Source organism: Ascidiella aspersa, chromosome 2, assembly GCF_963924565.1.
Source record: "Ascidiella aspersa chromosome 2, kaAscAspe10.2, whole genome shotgun sequence".
NCBI classification, from domain to species: domain Eukaryota; kingdom Metazoa; phylum Chordata; class Ascidiacea; order Phlebobranchia; family Ascidiidae; genus Ascidiella; species Ascidiella aspersa.
This window is the reverse complement of record NC_139448.1, coordinates 9,471,466-9,489,110: the sequence shown is the minus strand read 5'-3', so window position 1 is coordinate 9,489,110 and position 17,645 is coordinate 9,471,466. Positions and strand designations below refer to the sequence as shown.

Sequence of the window (17,645 nt, the reverse complement as noted above, 5' to 3'; positions counted from 1 at the left end):
TCAGTTAGATTGTTTGTTAACGGAGATTGCTTTTTAAGTCTGATGAAGTTAACGGGGCCAGAATAGCGCGTTTTCTTGTAAACCGGGCGCCTGCTTTTCCGCTTTCCCACAGTTAAACGCCACCGCAAAGGCTGCGAGGCGTTTCCCGCTTGCCCGAAAGCACAGGCGGCGTGCAAATTGGCCATTTCGCTTTTCACGATTTAGCCCGTTCGGCGAATAAGCGAACGCACAGTCGCCTTTGCGTGCGCGTTCATGCCGTTCAACTTCAAAGCAGGCTTCTTAGACAACGAAAACGTGAGTGAAACGGTTTTCTGAATAGCCTCGCCGAAGATGATTGCCCGCAGTTTCTGAAAAACAGTCTAGCGAGCCTGCTGTGGAGAGGCTTCAGTGAACAGACTGTAGTTTGTAAATGAAGTTGTAAATAATATTTTTACGTTCATAAAGTAGGTAATTTAAACCAGGGCCAACATTTGTTCCAATACGCCAATTTTTCACTTTTACGGAAGATGCGGCACAGAAACTTTTTTTTGTTTCAAGTAGATAGGTAATAGATGCCAAACAAACAAAAAGCATTGCTGTTTTAAAGTTATTTCTGTTATTCGGCGTGTTTAAGCTATTTCGAGCAGTATGCTATTTCACTTTTTATCTATGTGGTTTATTGCGCCACTTGTAATCGTCCAATGCGCCCCTGTTGGTGCATGCAGCATAGGATAGCCATCCCTGGTTTAAACATTCACTTTGACCGGTGCAGTAGGTTGTTTAGGAGTGTCATAGCGAACGTATAAAGCTACCTAATAGACTGACAAGGGAATTTTGGTCGAGAACAGTTTGCGTATCAACTTACCGGTTTGTGTTCGGCCGGCGAAAGTGCGAGCTGACAAAAGTAACGCTTCATTCAAAGCTTGTTTGTTGTCTGCTGCCCGGCTAATTACTGGTTGCCCCCTCACAGCCAACCGTACAGAGAAAAGGTAAAAAGCGAGAATTTGCCATGAGAATAGGGCCGAGGGATGGCAATCGATTTCAGTTGTCTTCACATGAGACTCATGTGCGTACGTGTTATGTACGTGTGCTTTGTTTTTGCAAGGTATTAGATCCGCCTGTTAACGTTTTGCTGTAGCACTTGGGCATGAGAGCGGCGATTATTTGAGGATTACACCAACGACAAGAGAGCTTGGAATACCCTTACAAGAAGATTGGTAAGTGTAATTATAACCTCAAGTTGTGTATGTGTGTTTTTGCTGTTTCTTCGAAATTGCAATGAATGTCTCACAAACAGCAACAAAAAACAAGACATGTGGGTTGGTTTTACGTTCGACTTTCTTAGGTTATAAACTTAGCGAACCACATTCCTAGTTTCATTGAGAGTGTAAAGGGTGCTTGAAATCAAGTGGAAAGAAAACAGGGCAATTCACGGTCAAAATGCGATCTAGAAATGTAGGTCGTTTCGGGCGATTATCCAAATTGCGTTTTATAAGTAGTCAGTCGCTTTCCGTGTTCAAATCCTAATAGGCCCCATTTGCTTTTTGAAATTAATCGTTTGTGACTCAGTTTGGCGCGCTTTTGTAGAGATCAGTTCCGCAATGGCTTATTTCCATGACCTCATTGGGCTCGCCTTTGAACAAAATGGGTCCACTCGAAAGTACAACATTGAGTCACCGGTAAAAATAGGTTGTAAAAGTGCCGCGAACACCTCAGCCAGACGACGATCGCATTACCTTTCCAGTGAGAGGGCTTTTCTGACAAGGTTTACTGCCGTTTTGTTTTGCGAGAGGCATCAAATTCGAATATTGGTTTACCTATTGTGACTGCCACCTATTTCCTGTTTTAACTTGGCAGAAGGAATGCAATGTGTAAAACTGTGTTTATTCATAGTTTAACTCATAACCTCTGTGCCATTATTTTACATGAGACCTCATACACTTTAAAATCGAACAAACTGACAGGTAAAACGATTAACAAGGGGTAGTATTACGCGAGTTTGTGTGTGGTTAATTAAAAGGAACCATGATTCAACAAAAAGGGAAGGAAATGGCCTTTGAGCTGTTATTTTAAAATCCAAGGAGTGACAAAAGGGCACAAAGGCTACTTTCTTGTTTTTTATAACTATTTTGTTTTCAGTCCTAATTAGAATTGAGCTTGGCGCTTTTATGCAGTAGCCTATATAGGACCGGCATTGCAAACCAGCCAAACTATAACGCCACTCTTTCGCCAGAAAACACCAGAGGAACATGGATACCAAGGAGGTCTTCTACAGCCTTTCGCCGTTTGACTCGGGGCCGAGCGAAGGGTCACCATCCACTGCGGACGCTGACTCTCTTGCTGTAGCAGAGTCAACCAGAGTGACAGCCATCACCGTCCTGGTCGTTTTCGGAGCGATTTTCCTCGCCGGCTTTATCGGCCACCTGCTCGTGCTGTGTTTCTCGTCGCGTCGACAAAGGTGCCTTTTGTTTCGCCGCCTCCGCCGATTTCTGTGCTCGTTATAAAATATTAACGCGCCCGGGAAGGGGGGATAAGGGCCACAGGTGACGTGAGCGACTTTCCCTGTCGCGGTTCTTCGGCGCAATGTCGTCATCTTTCACGCGGTAAAAGGGAAACATTAACCAGGGGTGGCTCGGCGTCGCGGCTGTAACATTGCGCGCCGTGTTTCTTGTAATTCAGCAATGGTATCCAAGGCAAGGGTTGTTAAAACAGGGCTACAACAATGTAAACAAAAATACGAATAAAAGAGTGATTGTGTTCGTTGATTCAAATTTGTGTTTAAACATTTCTGACCAATCCAGATAAAATGAGACTTGACGTTTTATACTATTCCGACGTTTCTTGGCATTTTTTCATCACCGCCACTATTTGTAACCTGGTTATCCAGCAACTTGTATCCCCCTCAAGATACTAATTAGGGCCAAACGACGACTTTTACGTCATATCAATCTTGATAATAATTGTCATAACTACGAATGGAATTTATGTGTCGTAACAGCAACGTAACGAATACATGTTTTTTTTTAATTGGAAGTATAGGACACTATAGTAACAATAAAATCACTACAAAAAGTGACGTAGTTTTGTAAACCAAGAACCCCAATGTTTTCTACGCTATTTCAAAATTATCATTTCGGTATGCGAAGGGGTTTCTGTCGGTATTCGTTAGAACCCCCGGTCAACCTTTTATTTTTGGATTTCGCCCGGCTTAAGTCCAAACTGTGTTTCTCTATTTTCCCGCAAAGCCATCGGAACGCGCCGCTTTCATCTGCCTACGTCATTTTGGCCAACTGCAGCGCGGCTCAGCTGGCCTACGTGTGCACCTGTCTGCCCGCCATCGCCTACCGCTCCGTGATGGCGCTCGTCACGCGCGAGTGGATCTTCGGCGACGTCACGTGCCGCATGACGTCATATATTGAGGTGAGCGAGGTTCGGCGTTTTGTGTTAGTCGAATTTCGAAATGCACACAGTAAGACCTAATTTATGTATGCTATGGGCACTGAAACTGCTTTTCTTGAATAAACTTGTGAACGACTGTGGAAATGCACAAAAACGTATCAACGAAACGTAAAAAGTGCGATTTAAAAAAACGTTTTTCGGCGATTGGTGTTATTCGAAATTAAGTTTAGGACTTAAGTCAGCGTCAGTCTCTTTGCATAACCACTTGTGGTTTAGGGCTGTTTCTTCTCCTAATGCCTGACGTTTCTTACTTTATGATTTGCGTGTGCATTGCATTAATCGTCGAATGGGAAGAAAAATCAAACTTGATGTGCTGAGCACTGAAACTTCTTTTATTGGCCAACTTGTGAACGACTGTACACAAACGTACAAAACGTAAAAGTGCGATTCGAAACGCTTATTTTAAGGCCAGGTCGGAAGTGTTTGTGCTTGTGTGGCCCACGCGTGCCGTAATCATGTCGTAATCGCAAAAATCTGAAGTGTTTGCCCATCGTTATTTTGGCGTCAATTGCCCGCTATTACGTCCAATTAGTAATTACTTTTCGCTTCTCTTTCTGCCGAGCAGACACCTCGCTGGCCTTGCAGAGCCCTTTGCCTTGGTACAAACGACTAGAGGTCGAGCAGTTGTTGCAATCAGGGCTAGATGCAAACGCGAGATCACTCACGGGAAAGTGTATCGGTTGATTAAAGTCGTCCGTTTGGGGACTTGTTTTCATCGTTGTCGCGTGGATGATAGGCTCCCTTGATAGTTAAGCGCTAAGCCCACTAAACATAATCGACATGTACACCAATAGGCCGGTTGTAATGGCCACTTTAAATGTAATCGGCTCTTTTTTGTCTGGTTTTGTCATGTCCTATTTTCACCGAGGTTTATTTACAGCAGACAGCATGTTGACTAGCTTAATTGGTGGCACAGTTCATAAAACAATTTTCCTAAACGGGAGTCTACTATTAGGGAAAAAAATGTTCGTACTCTTTTCGCAAAAAGGTGGTTTTAGAATAGCCAGCTTGCAAACTGACCACAGAGGTGAGATAATGTACAATGCATTAAAGCAAGAAATCTGTTGCAAATAGAGACCCAGTGCGGTCTTATTAACTGGCCTGTTCGAACGTAATATTTATATTAAGGCTTCTTGCGGGAGACCCTCTTCCGTTGCTGGCTGTTGTGGCCCTTGTTACTTGTCAGACTGTGGCTTTGAAGGGTGTTGACAAATTTACTGCGAGTTAGGGACCAGACGGATTAGTGCAGTTCACACTGTTTTCGGGTAGTTGCGGATTTGTTCTTTGAAGTCCAGGGCGTTAAGCCTTGCAGATGTCCGGGACATAAATTTGCCGATCGTCAGAGCTCGGCATAATCTAATGCAGAAAAAAAGTAACAACTTCTCTAAGTCCTGGTCATTTACGAGAGTCATTTTCGTTTAATATTAGGCCCTAGTCAGGGCTTAGGGGAACTTTTCTTATGTGCATTGTATTGTATCTTTTGTGTACTGAGTTGAAAAGCGCAAGAGGCCGTTGTTGTGTTACAACTAAGGTTTTGCTGTTCGAAAGGGCCTTTTAAATTTGGTCCATTCTATTAAAACCAATGCGCCTCCATTTGCCTAACTTCCGGTGTTTACACCTCGTTGCGATAGTCTCGGCTGCACAACAACAAAGCCGTTTTCCCTTTCTCTGGCAAATAAGTGGGATTCCATTGTTCGTGGTGCCGCCACCTTTTACCCTTCGCGAGAAAGTAAAAACGGGCGCGCTTTCACACAAATCGCTGCCTGTTGTCCCCGCTCTTCGGCCGTGTGTAATTACAGGCCTTTGGCGCGCGCGACGAAACCGGATTGACACAGAAATTCCTGGACTGGGACGCACGCTATTGCGATCGCCAATTAAAACAAAAAGGGGATTACGCACTGGCGGTTGCCGGGCGCGTCGGCAGCCCGTTTTCGGCCGCTCAAAGATGCCGATGAAATCCTCTGTGAAATCCGATCGCCGGCTTGCGCGTAATCGAATCGGCCGCGCTGCCTTTCCGACGACTTTCCAACGCATAAAGAGAGTGTACTAACAGGGTCATTCGACAATCTCGGCCAGTTTACCGACCAGAACCATTTACATTTCCATGATTTGTTGCCGCGATTAGGATTTTGCTTGCAAAAATGGCAGTATTTTTAAAGCAGTTGGAAAGAAACTGGCATACGGGATTCACGAGAATGTACCAACAGAGTAAGTCAACATTCTCGGCCAGTTTATAAGCCAGAACCTTTTCGTATTATACGTTTTACTGTTTTTGGCCAACTTTAGCCTGGGAAGTTGCCTGCAAAGGCGATTGTCGTTTTTTTTAAAAGCAGCCAGAGGGAAACCGGCCTACAAGATGGGGTAGAATAGTGGCAACCCAACGCTCTACGAAATGGCCTTGGACTGTTGTCCCTTTGAGCTGCTTTTTCTGTCAAAAGGCACGTTGGAAGGCGGGTGCTGCTAGTTTTTCACACGGTTCTCGTCTCCCTGCCGTAAGGAAGGCCCAATTAGGCAGCGTCGTCCGCTCTTTTCAATGGTGTCCGGTGACGGCCGTGCATATAGCGTTATGGGACGATTTCACACTTTTTCGGAGCGAAAGGCGCGTTTTGGAGGGAAAACGAACTTCGCCTTGACAGTTCAAGGCGAATGGCGATTGTCTGGGCCGCTGTTTTGACAAGTGGGGCGATTTAGCGCCGAACCGACGGCGTTAACTAAACTTCAAAGCGCCCTGTTGTGTGACGTCATAGTTCGCGAACAACTCAATAATGTAAACAATCGCACCAATATAGATGCTCTTAAACGAGTTTAAAATTAAGAAAAAACTCCCAGTCGGCGAAACTCATCGAAAGACGACAAATTTCCTGTCGCCAACGCCGTTACATCACAGCGGGTGAGGACTTGTTTGTTTTGGAATACCAATCGACAGTCTTCCCGCGGCTGAACAAACGCCCAAACGCACCAGCTGAAAACAGCTGATCGATACGCACACACAGTTAAACCGAGTACTTGCTCACTTTCCCTTTGCTGTGAACCGTTTTACCGAAGAGGGCAGCGGCATGTAAGTGGCCCCTGTTAGCGACAACTTCAAACGCGCTTTCGTTGATTGTGGTCGCCGTTTTGAGCGATTTGTGCCGCCCATTACAACTCTATATCTCCTGCCACACCGGTGACCGGCGTTCTGTTTTAATAACCGTAACGTGACGTGAAATTGACTCGCTCCCAGGCAAACAAGCTCTGCATAATGTCGGTAAACATGTAGAAGCACTTTGGGTGATAAAAGTTTGACGCTACTGCCAATCCCAGTGTAATTCATTGTAACATTTACGTTAGTAATTATACCGAAAGCAACAACTACATATATTTATGCAAATATTTTAAAAGGCTGGTTTGCACTGTCGCATTGAAAGCAGTCGTTTTTTCACCCTGCTTTTGTGTCGTTGTACACACAAAATCTTTAAATGGAAAGGGAGGCTTTGTGCGCAAAGGCCATGCAAACTTATCTATCGTGTACGTACGTTAACAAAACTCCCGACTTCTTGGTATGTTCGGGTTTTTTCGTTTACCCAAAGAACATTTATTTTTTTTGTTAGGCTGAAGCCTTGTGGTCAGGTCAACGAAAAACATATTTTTAGATAAACATATTGTGGCCGAACCAAAATTAATAAGTGTTTTGCTTAGCAATAAGCCTTGCGGCTGGTCAACGGAAACCATATTTTTAAATAAGCATATTGTAGCTGTTGTTTGGCAATAAAGGTAGGAGTTAGTTTTGCTGTTTCGTTACTAACTTCGACTTTGAGGTTAAACCTTTGTTTAGGCTTTAATTTCAAGCAAATATCATAATATTTTGTTGTAGGCAGTCATAGTGCTACAAACCACCCCGTGTTATTGAAACATACTTGGGAGTGTTTTATGGCAGTTTCATTTTGTTGTTATCAAGCGAAAGTAATTAATCCATGATAAATACGTTGCTGCACTCCTAGCCATCGCTACATTTATTGTGCACTGCTGAATTTGCAATTTGTTGTAAAATAACCGGACAAAACAAATTATTTTGCGTATGACTTAAGGTCAGGACTTAACATACTTTTAAAATAGTTAATTTGCTCAGTTTCAAAGCAAGTTATCTCTCTACAGGCAGCAATTGTCAAACCCAACACCTTTAGTCGCTTTTCAAGCTTTTAAAAGGAATGGCATTTTTTAGTGCACTGATTCTTTAAACAAAACAATCTCTTTGAGCGAATGTTGGTTCACACCACAATTTTGCTTCAATTTACAAAAGCCGATTATTTTCCTCGCAACCACGCCCTTTCTACTCGTTTCCCGCAATTTGTCGCCTTCTCGTTACCCCGCGGGAGCAAAGCCGCTTTGTCCCAAGAGCCAAGACACGAACAAAACTCTGTTTATTTGTTTGCCCGGCGCGCGTTAATTGACATGCGAACGACATAAAAAGGGGCTCTGGGCAAAGAACGGAAACAAAAGATCCCTGCTGTTGATGATTCTACTGAATGACAGGCCAATCTGGGATTGGGCGCGGGCGCCTGAAAAGGTGCAGCGGGCGCAGCTGAGCAAAACGCGAGCCTGGGAGGAATCCTTTTGTTTGGCTGATTTCGCCCACTGACAAGCGAAATTGGAAACATTCCGACTAAAGGAAGGGCCCGCCCCCCCGAAAATCCATTAGTGGTGCTGCTGCGTCCGGGGCTCTTGCCTGTCGCATCCATTCAGCGGCGCTCGGCTGCGAAGCTTTGGATTTTTGTGCATTGTGTTGGACTGGTTGGTAGCAAGGGCCCCTTATGGCGGTCGAAACTTCGCGTCTCGCTTCGTCGCTGATCAGAAATTTCTCGCTGTGGAATCCGAGAGGATTTTGCTGCCCCTCGTCGCTTTGTGCCGCAGTTTGTTGTTGTTTCGTGGAAAAACAAACGCATTTCTTGATGTTTACTTTTCCTGGATAGGGTATGGGGACCACCGGCCAGAGTAATTTAGCTGATTTATTAGTCCCCGGAAAAACCGCCGACCTTGATGGATTGCTTGGCCTGTGCGTACAGAATAATTTATACTTCCTTCACACATTTAGAACAAGAAAATATAATCATGTAGTAATAAATAAATTTGTAAATAAACTTATAAATACTTTCACTGATGCCAGCCGATTCCGAATAATTTCCAAGAGCTGCACAAATTAATTGCACCCTTAACCTAGATATAGTGATGTTATAATATTTTGTAATGAATACATTCCATAAACATAAGACGACAAAACCACCCCGGAATCCTGCTTGCAGCCTGTAAGACAACAACACCCCCTGGTTTTGAAACGCCACACACCCGAAAAAAGAGTAAACAAGTCGAAATGGGCATCGTCGGTTCGACCCACGCAGTGTAATCCATCAACCTAATGCTGATGTACGACCCACGCGGGTAAACTGAGCCCGAAATACACTTCGCGCGATCTCCGAGCGAATCTGCATCGCACTCGAACTTGGCATTTGGGCGAGAATCGAGATAATTATTCATTATGTGGTCAGGGCAGGGGGGGGGAAGCAAGGGGGTGCGATTAGTCACGGCCGGGCGCTGACGGCAGTTGGGCAGGTCGAAAAAGCGCGCAATTTATTTTTGACTGAAATCACGCGCTTGACGGATTCTTTGGCGCTCGCTTGGAGATCTTGGAGTTGGCTGGGCATGCGATTACCTGCGCTTGGGATTTATGCGGGCTCTACGTGACTTATTTTATCGGCACTTGTAAACTATGTTCGCCTGCTTATCACAGGGGCGCCAACTTAAAAAAAATCAAACTTTTTGGAGCAGATTTCCGATTACCAAAGGGTATGCCGAGCTCATTAGACGGCCTATATATTTTTTTTTCGCGGTGCGAAATTTTCCCGCATTGGTCAATCGCTTTGACTGTTTGATGCCGCCGCGACCGGCACTCTTATCCGGCTGAAGTTCTGAACCAGATTCTATCGGAGGGGATCAATTACGCCCAATCGAAAATCCCTTGGTCGGCTTTCATGAGCTGCCCCGTAGTTGCGACAGTCACCGGCGCATTCAAAGCAGCCTGATTCGGATAAAAGGCTTAAAAGGGCTGCGCCGGGCGGTGTGAAACGGGGTCGTGCCTCTTCGCCTTTTGCCCGGTAACAAGTCAAGCTGTGGCCTGGCGCTGCTGCTTGGCACCGATTCTTAATGCCGAGATAACCGGCCGGAGATTGCGCGGACAATGGGCGATCGGCTTAAAGACTTGCCCGCTTTTTGTGGAGCGTGCGAATTGGGCCCGAAATGTTCGGCGGTACTTTGTTTTGCCCAGCAAGCGATCGGATGTGGTTTATAAGTGTATGAAAGGTGTGTTGCGAAGGGGAAAAAATCTTCTTTTATAGGGACTGTCTTTAAAGTTTGGAAGTTACAATATTGTTATTTTGCGCAATTGACATAATTAACGTAACCTATAGTGCAAAATAAGTGTACCTTTTAATTACAAACCTGATTAAAGCGACACCAGCCTTTAAATATGCTGCCAATGATTTGGGATTCCATAAAGATATGCTTTACTGTTTGTACTTTTCTGAAAAATGTTTTGAACACTTGTCGGGTCGATTTCCTATTTAGTCGACAAAATATAGTTAAAAAACGAAAATTTCAGCTGCATTCCATGCATTGGTTTCATTACACGGCTGTCGAAAAGCGGCAGAAAATGAACGGTGCGGTTTTTGCATTGCGACAGCGGAGCGTCAGTACGGTTCGCCACGCCAGACGATTCTCGATCGCTATCTGCTTGATAGGACGACCACGACGACGCGTTAACCTCGTTTGTTTGACGGACAACAGTCGGAAAGTGTGTAGCGCATCGTTCACGGCAATTAAGTATTAGCGAGGGGCTCGACCTCTTGCCTTTGTCAATCGGTCACGGGTCGTCACGCCCGATTAGAGGCGCCCCGTCATCTCGAGTCCCTCAGTTTTGAGATTTTAACCCGGCGAAAATATGCACGTTTAAGTTCTAATGGTGGTATGTGACGGGCTACTGCTGTTGGAACTGTTGCAATGTTGACGGACGGTTTGTCTGCAGCTGACGCCAACCATGTAACCGTATTTAGGTTCACCAACAAACTATATTCTCAGTAACTTAAATTGTAGGCCCTTTGTGCGCACAAAAATGGCCGTTGCTGGTAATCAAGTAAAATTCAGAGATTTTAAACCACGTAAAATGGAGGATTGATCCTTTAAAATGCTACTTCAGTCATTTGTCCTAGTTCAAGGATGGGGATTTTTTTTCTTCTATGTTTTTATCAAAACTACATGTTGTTACATCTTTTAGGATCAGTGACTGATCTTATTTCGAACTGTGTTTTGAAACTTGGATTATTTAGAAACAAAACCACGATTTATAATTTAAAGGCATTCTATTGGGATTCGAGATTATTGAACGCACGAGACTAATGACAAGCCGGGGATAATGGCGGCTTGAACAAATTCCACATTCGATATCTCTTCGACTTGATTTGATCGCATTGCGGATATATTGCAATCGATTTTGTTTCATTGTCTCGCTATCGACTCACTCCGCTCATTGCAATTTAACAGGAAGAAATTAACTCCCAAGGGCTGAAATATCCCCGAACTTATTTAAGCCTTAAATAGGGATACATATAGCATTGCGTGCTACAGGAAATTCGTATGTATAAGCTGACAGTATAACTTTTGAAAGGTAAAAAAGTGTCTACGTAGAAAACGTTTGGTTTTTGGCGTTGAAGTTTGTTTGTTTGGTGTTCACGTGGCACATTTCCAAAATTTTGTAATTGAATACAATAATGATACTAGATATTTTGTCCCAATAATATGATAACAATTCTAGGACTAATTCAAACGAAAAAAAAAGAGTTGTAATAAAGACATGCAGAAGTCATGCAACTCCTGTGATAAAGTTATAAATTCCTCCAAATATAGAGAAGATATTGTGTTTTAAAGCAAAATGCTGAAAAGATTTCTTTGTGGTTAAACTTGCATTCCAGGCTAAAATTCATGTGCGGGATCGTTTGACGTGACTTAGATGGTCAAACCAAATTTTTTTCATTGTATTGGTAGCGATATCACACTGTATAGTATCGAGAGTACCGATGCTGGAATCGGTATATTGGCCATCCCCACTTTACATACTCGTTTCCCGGCGTTAATTCTAATTAAAAAAAAATCGTACAAAAATAATTTTTACTGTGGCATTCCCAAAAAATCTCTTTCCGTCCCGTCGAATTACTGTCACATACCGCGGCCGGTTGCCAAAGGCGGCATATGCGGCATCGATTGTCTTGTCGCAGCGATTTCACGTCCCCGCCGCCGACTGAATTTCGATTTGCACTTGTCGACGAGTTTCGTCGCGCCGCTTGATTTCCCACGAGCTTCGTTCGTCTGCAGGTCAAAATCAGGGGCAATATGTGTTTGAAGCGTTGTGAATGGGTGAAAGTTTGATTGGTGCTACTCCTCGCGCAATGAACACGAATATACGTTTGCTCGTCGCTTTAACTCCAGTTTATAGCCACTTTTTAGTGGTTTATTTTACGTCTTGGCCGGTTTCTCTGGATGTCTACTGGTCAACCTTATCTCCAAACCCTTATCGTGCCATGAGGGTTAATGGCCCGAACAGACATTTAACTAGAACATGCAAAAGGTCAAATATTCCTCCCTTTCGAACCAAGTCCTACACACCGATCTAATTTGTTGCTAAAATATTGTTTCGCGACCAGTTTTTATTTCAATAGACAACCGGATTTTTTTTAGTTAGTAAACAAGCACACTTATATTTTGGTATTATTAAGACAATGTTGCGAACAAGTTGGTGAAACAACTAAATGAGATTTGATTGGGGCTTAAATGAGAATCACACGCTTTGTTACATTTACTTTCTAAAATTGAAGCATTTGGTTATTCATGCTTTATTAGGGTTTCGAAATGCAAACAAAACTTTAAAGAAATAATGGATTCGACACACTAAAGCTGTCAAAGCCTAATCGCTCTTTTCTTGATTTTAGAATTAAGAAATAGACCAAGGTTGTCATACCTATACGCCCAGATTTTTCCAGACATGTTGGGGTTTTGATATTGCGCTATGCGTCTGTGAGGGTGAGGGCATTTTTTACCGTGATCAATCCACTTTGTAGGAAAATTAGAACGGGCTGTGTGGAGAAAAAAAACTTGCAAATATGTTTAACATTGTTGGTGCCGCTGGAGGTGATTATCCAATATCCAACCCACATCAATATGTGCGAGATTTTACCGTTTAAAAATAGTAACCCTAAAATATAGAGTAGCGTTCAAAACGAGTACGGATCCCAGCTTCAAAGTTTCAAATCTAATAGATCGTAAACGTACCTGCAAAATTTTACTAGCTGGTTGTTCGTGTTTCTTGGATTACCTTAACTTAACTAATGTTCGACTTTCCCTAATTGCTCTACACGCGTCGGTTGCCGAATTTCGCAGCTCTACTTGTCTTGCAAATCTTGTTTGCTCGTTTTTAAGCGTTTTGTTGTCGCGCGGGATTTAGCGCCGGACGCGATTAGCTTGGTTTTATTGTCGCGACAGTCGCCTTGACGCCGAACGCGACACGCCATATGTCGCGCGACACCCTTGAGATCGTTCGCCTTTAAAGCTGATTAGCGTTTATTGCGACGCTAATTGCACAACGTTGCCGTTTTGGTGTCGCGAAAAAAGTTTTACAACTCGGAACAGTTGTTTCGGCGATTACAAGCACGTTCAAGTTTATATTTATGCGGTTCTACATTTTAACACTTTATTTTATTGCCTTACAAATTATAACTTTTCAGTCTAATTAACGTTTGAAAGGAGAGTGTCGAGTGATTGGACCATTTTAATTGAAGGCACAATGGATTGACGCTACATATTGATCCGTAAATTATGTGCCACAAGTGAAAGACAAATTTCCATGCTAAAATCAATAAACTTTTCTTATACCTTCTAAAACTTAACGTAGATATAAATACAACATGTTCATTAAATTACACACCGAAAAAATTGTACCTTTTTACAGGTGTTGCTCAATTGCTCAATTAATTATTTATTATTTTAACAACAGGGTTACGTCACTTAAGATATAATTGACTAACAGTTTATATGGTCAAGCTGAGGTAATCGGGGCGACCTATCTAGAAAAAATGTGATTTTCAATCAGTGCACTGAGCACACTTAACAAACGAGCCAATTGCAGGCAGGTTACCTAAGGCACAATTGATTGGTCAACATATTAATCCGTAAATTATGTGGCACAACTGAAAGAAGAATTGTCATGCTAAAAATAACAAGCTTTCCTGCCTTCTTATAATATTGATAGTTATAACATTTCTAATAAATATATAGCGGGTTTATTAGATGTCCACAATAATTTAATTTTTTTCACAGTTGCTGACCTATTATTATTATAACAACACCGTTAAGCCATTTTGAAACTAAATGGATAACACTTTATTTAGTCGTAATTAAGGTAAACGGCGACCTGTATAAAAAATTATAATTTTCAATGAAATGCCCTGAGCAGCAGCTTTTCCATATCTAACGCACAGCATTCCCTATCGTCAGCGAACAATCAATTATTTATCTTTCGGTGCTTTTTCAGGCTCTTCTACTGGCCGCCACCGTCTTCAGCTACTGCGCACTGGCCATCGATCGGCTGCGCTGCGCAGGTCACGTGGGTCGCGATCGCGGTGACGCCACGCGGGATTCACGCGTCAGAGGCGCCTGCAAGCTGCTGGTGCTCTGGCTGGGCTGCATGCTGCTCGCCGCGCCCGAGATGCTGATGAGAGAGACGCGAGCTGCAAAGGCACTAGTTCGCGATCCGCCGGTCGTTTTTGATGAATCAAGGTGGACGAGTAACGGAGAAAGAGGCGTCACCTTCCAAAGGGAAGAGTACATTGAACTGCTGCGGAGAAGCGCCGAAGCAAACGCTCGCTTAATGAAGGCCATGTCCACGTACGAAGACGCGTCAAAGGGGGATATTAGGAACGTAGTGGCGCGCCTTCCTATTAAGCCTGACAATAGCACGACAACGCGGGTCAGCGTCGAGTATCGCGTGTGCGTTGAAAGCGGCTCGGGCTCGTGGAAAGGTCTCCCGTCGTTGCTGGCCAAGTTCATGGCCTTCTACGCCGCTTTTAGGCACTGGTGGATCTTCGCGCTCTACTTCTTCGTCCCGGTGGCGACCTGCGCGGGACTTTGCATCGCCATCGCCCGCAGACTCGCCCGCGCACTTCGGGAGCTGGAGCGCTACGCGGGAAAAGGATCGCCGCAGCCCGGCAGCGAGGCTGGGGGAACGCTGAACGCGCGCGCACAGGACCTGGACTTGGCACCGATCGTCGAGCACACGCACAATTACCCGACCGACAGTTTGCCAAGCAACCGCACCTACACAAGCGACTCGCTCTACCAGCACCGCCTCGCCATGGACCGGCAGTTCTCGCAGTCGTCCTACATGCAGTACCACGCTCGCCTCTCGCCCCTGCTCTCCAGCGAAGACCTCACCGAGAACGAGACGAGCCCTGTGCTGAAGATCGCAGCCAACAACGGCAGCATCCGCACTATAGCGTCCTCGCATCGCCACCTTATGTCAGAGAGCGCGCCACTCTCGCCAGTCGCCCCTTCGGTCGCATGCATGTCTGGTATCTCAGTTCTATCGCTTGCATACTCAAACAACCCTGGAACGCTAGGGAACTCCTCCTTGCCGCCTCACGGACGTGGGAAGAGCGTCCGGCGGAGATCCAGTCGCATCCACCGGCAAACTGTCCACCAAGTAACGCGCGAACGCTCCATTAACTTTCTCCTGGCGATGCTTGTGGTCGCTTTCGCGCTTACTCAGCTGCCCTTGCGCGTGTGCGACATCTTGCGGCGCGAGACGAACTGGTTCGAGCAGATGGACGCCCGCTACGCGGCGCTGCTGCGCGAGCTGAGCCTGAACTTTTCTGTGCTGACTTTCGCTATCAGCCCGATTGTTATGTTTCTGTGCTACCAAGCCTACCGTCGCTATTTATTGAACGTGCGATGTCCGCCGTGTTGTTCTTGTTTGTGAAAGTTTTGCCAGCGTGCGAACAAAACGAAATAAAGCTGTTTCAGAGCAAATATAGATTGTGTGCTCGGTATTACAATGTAAAGCTATGGCCCGCGGCATACTTCTTTACATAAGATAAAATACAGTTCAATTGTTGCCGGATGCATTTGAAAACTAAATTCGAATACAGATTTCATAACGCCTATCAATATCAGTCACATGAATTTTCGGAAAAATATTAAAAAAAAAGTAAACTTTTTAACTACCGAAACTATTTATAAAACATAACAATCAAACACGAAGATAGATTTGTACTGTTTTCTCGGATCTGGCTAAGGCCTTTGACATTGGAAACATTTCTCAAGTAGTTAGAAATCATTTCACAAAAAAAATATATATTTTCGACCAAGCACGCATGCGATATCCCATTCTAGCTCGATCTATAATATTAACAACCTTACATCCAATTTTTGCATAACCTGCAGCCTAAATGGTGATGACACTGTACTTTATGTCTCGCATGGTAATATAGACACCTCACGAGATACAATCCAAAAAATAACTCGGAAAACATAGACCCTGGTATAATATGCAAAAACAAATTTCACAATAATCAAAGCCAAACTTACCAAGGAATATAATGTAAGCTTAATAATACGAAAAATCGCCCTAAATAAATCAAATAATTAGGTCTTTATTTCAAAAAAATGTAAAAGCAACGTTTAATATTAAGAAATATTGGATAGACGTGAACTACAACTGCTTTACAACAGCCTTGTTAAAGCATATTTACAATATTGCATTTAAAAGCTGATACCCATCAGCACACCTGGAAGCGTTGCAAAATAGGGCAATTAAAATCCTTCGTGACTTCCGCCCAAAGGTTACTACTGCTTTATGACAACACCTATAAGAATAAAAAAAATGATTTTTGTCTCTTTTTAAAGATGCAATAATTTGCTAATCGATGAAGAGTTGTGGGAATTGGTAACAAAGTATCAACTGCTGATGGCGCTATTTCCTTACAGAGATGTCGAACAAGAATTTCGTAAACGCAAAAAACGGAACTATTGGTTTCTATCATAATGCCGCCGGTGGCATTCATGTAAGCAGCATCGAAGCGCGTTCTATCGTGGTAAATGTACAAAGTGTCCTCAGAACACAACATAACTACTCGGATCACCCGGACATTAAGGAAAGGCGCATCGAAGCTCTCCCCGACTCCATTGTCTTGCTGGTATAAACATATTTTTTATCTTAAACTTAACTTTTGCCATCCGCTCAATGGCTTTAGTCCCCGCTCCCTGCTGCCCATCTAACGGTCGCGGCCCGCCCAACAACAAACATGTTGCAGTCGCTTAGTTAGAGATTATCTCATACCGATTTATCAGCTAAAACCTTAAAACCAGGTAGAATGGGAACTCCGCTGCTGATAATTTTTTGTCGAAAGCTGACGCTGATGGCAGCTGCTGTGATAAATGACAGCATTTGTTACTAACAACTTTTATTACAAGGCAAACTGAGTGTGTGAAATAGGAAGATATCTCCTCGCCCTTATACGTAAATGATGACAACGGCTTCAAATTGGAGCAAATATTTTTCAGACTTTTCTTTCTTAGTCAAAATAGTCATTAATAAGGCTAGTATTTTAAAAAATCATTCGATTCGTTCGAACTAAGAAATTGATGATGCCTTTATGGCGAAATATATTTCTCTTTTAAAAGACTGGAACTTATTAACGACTGACTTTGACTAGGACAGGAAAGTCTAAAGAATAATTGCTATTATTACAAGATCATATTTATAATATTATCCTTTTTTATGAGTCCCCTTGTTTAGCAACACGTTAATGTGGCATATACCAGCGACGATGTTTCAATATAAAAGTTGGTTTCCAAGTTGCTGTGTAAGACGGTATACCAACTCAGACAAAGTGGCGATACTCGTCGAAAAAGTGCCGTCCTTGGGTTGCGACATGAAGGCTTTATCACTTCTCTAGCTGCACAATATAAATGGCCAGGTCATCATCGGAGACATGGATTGCATTATACCAGAGAACTGTTGAGTTCGGAACTTCAAAGTTAAAATATTTGATTCCTTGTTTGGGTAAGGCAGCAAGAATGGCAGCGTTAATGATGGTTGGTAAATTATGGGCTTCGATACACAAATACAATAG

At 43.6% G+C, this 17,645-nt stretch overlaps 1 protein-coding gene across 1 annotated transcript; it reads left to right on the top strand.

Annotated features, from left to right (window-relative positions):
• Window positions 1–1,009: 1,009 nt before the first annotated feature.
• On the top strand, window positions 1,010–15,522 carry LOC146163491 (uncharacterized). The gene is made up of 4 exons (XM_083382210.1): window positions 1,010–1,196; window positions 2,213–2,437; window positions 3,225–3,399; window positions 14,048–15,522. The coding sequence occupies exons 2-4, from the start codon at window positions 2,229–2,231 to the stop codon at window positions 15,488–15,490; spliced, it is 1,827 nt and encodes a 608-aa protein (XP_083238336.1). The 5' UTR covers window positions 1,010–1,196; window positions 2,213–2,228; the 3' UTR covers window positions 15,491–15,522.
• Window positions 15,523–17,645: the final 2,123 nt, after the last annotated feature.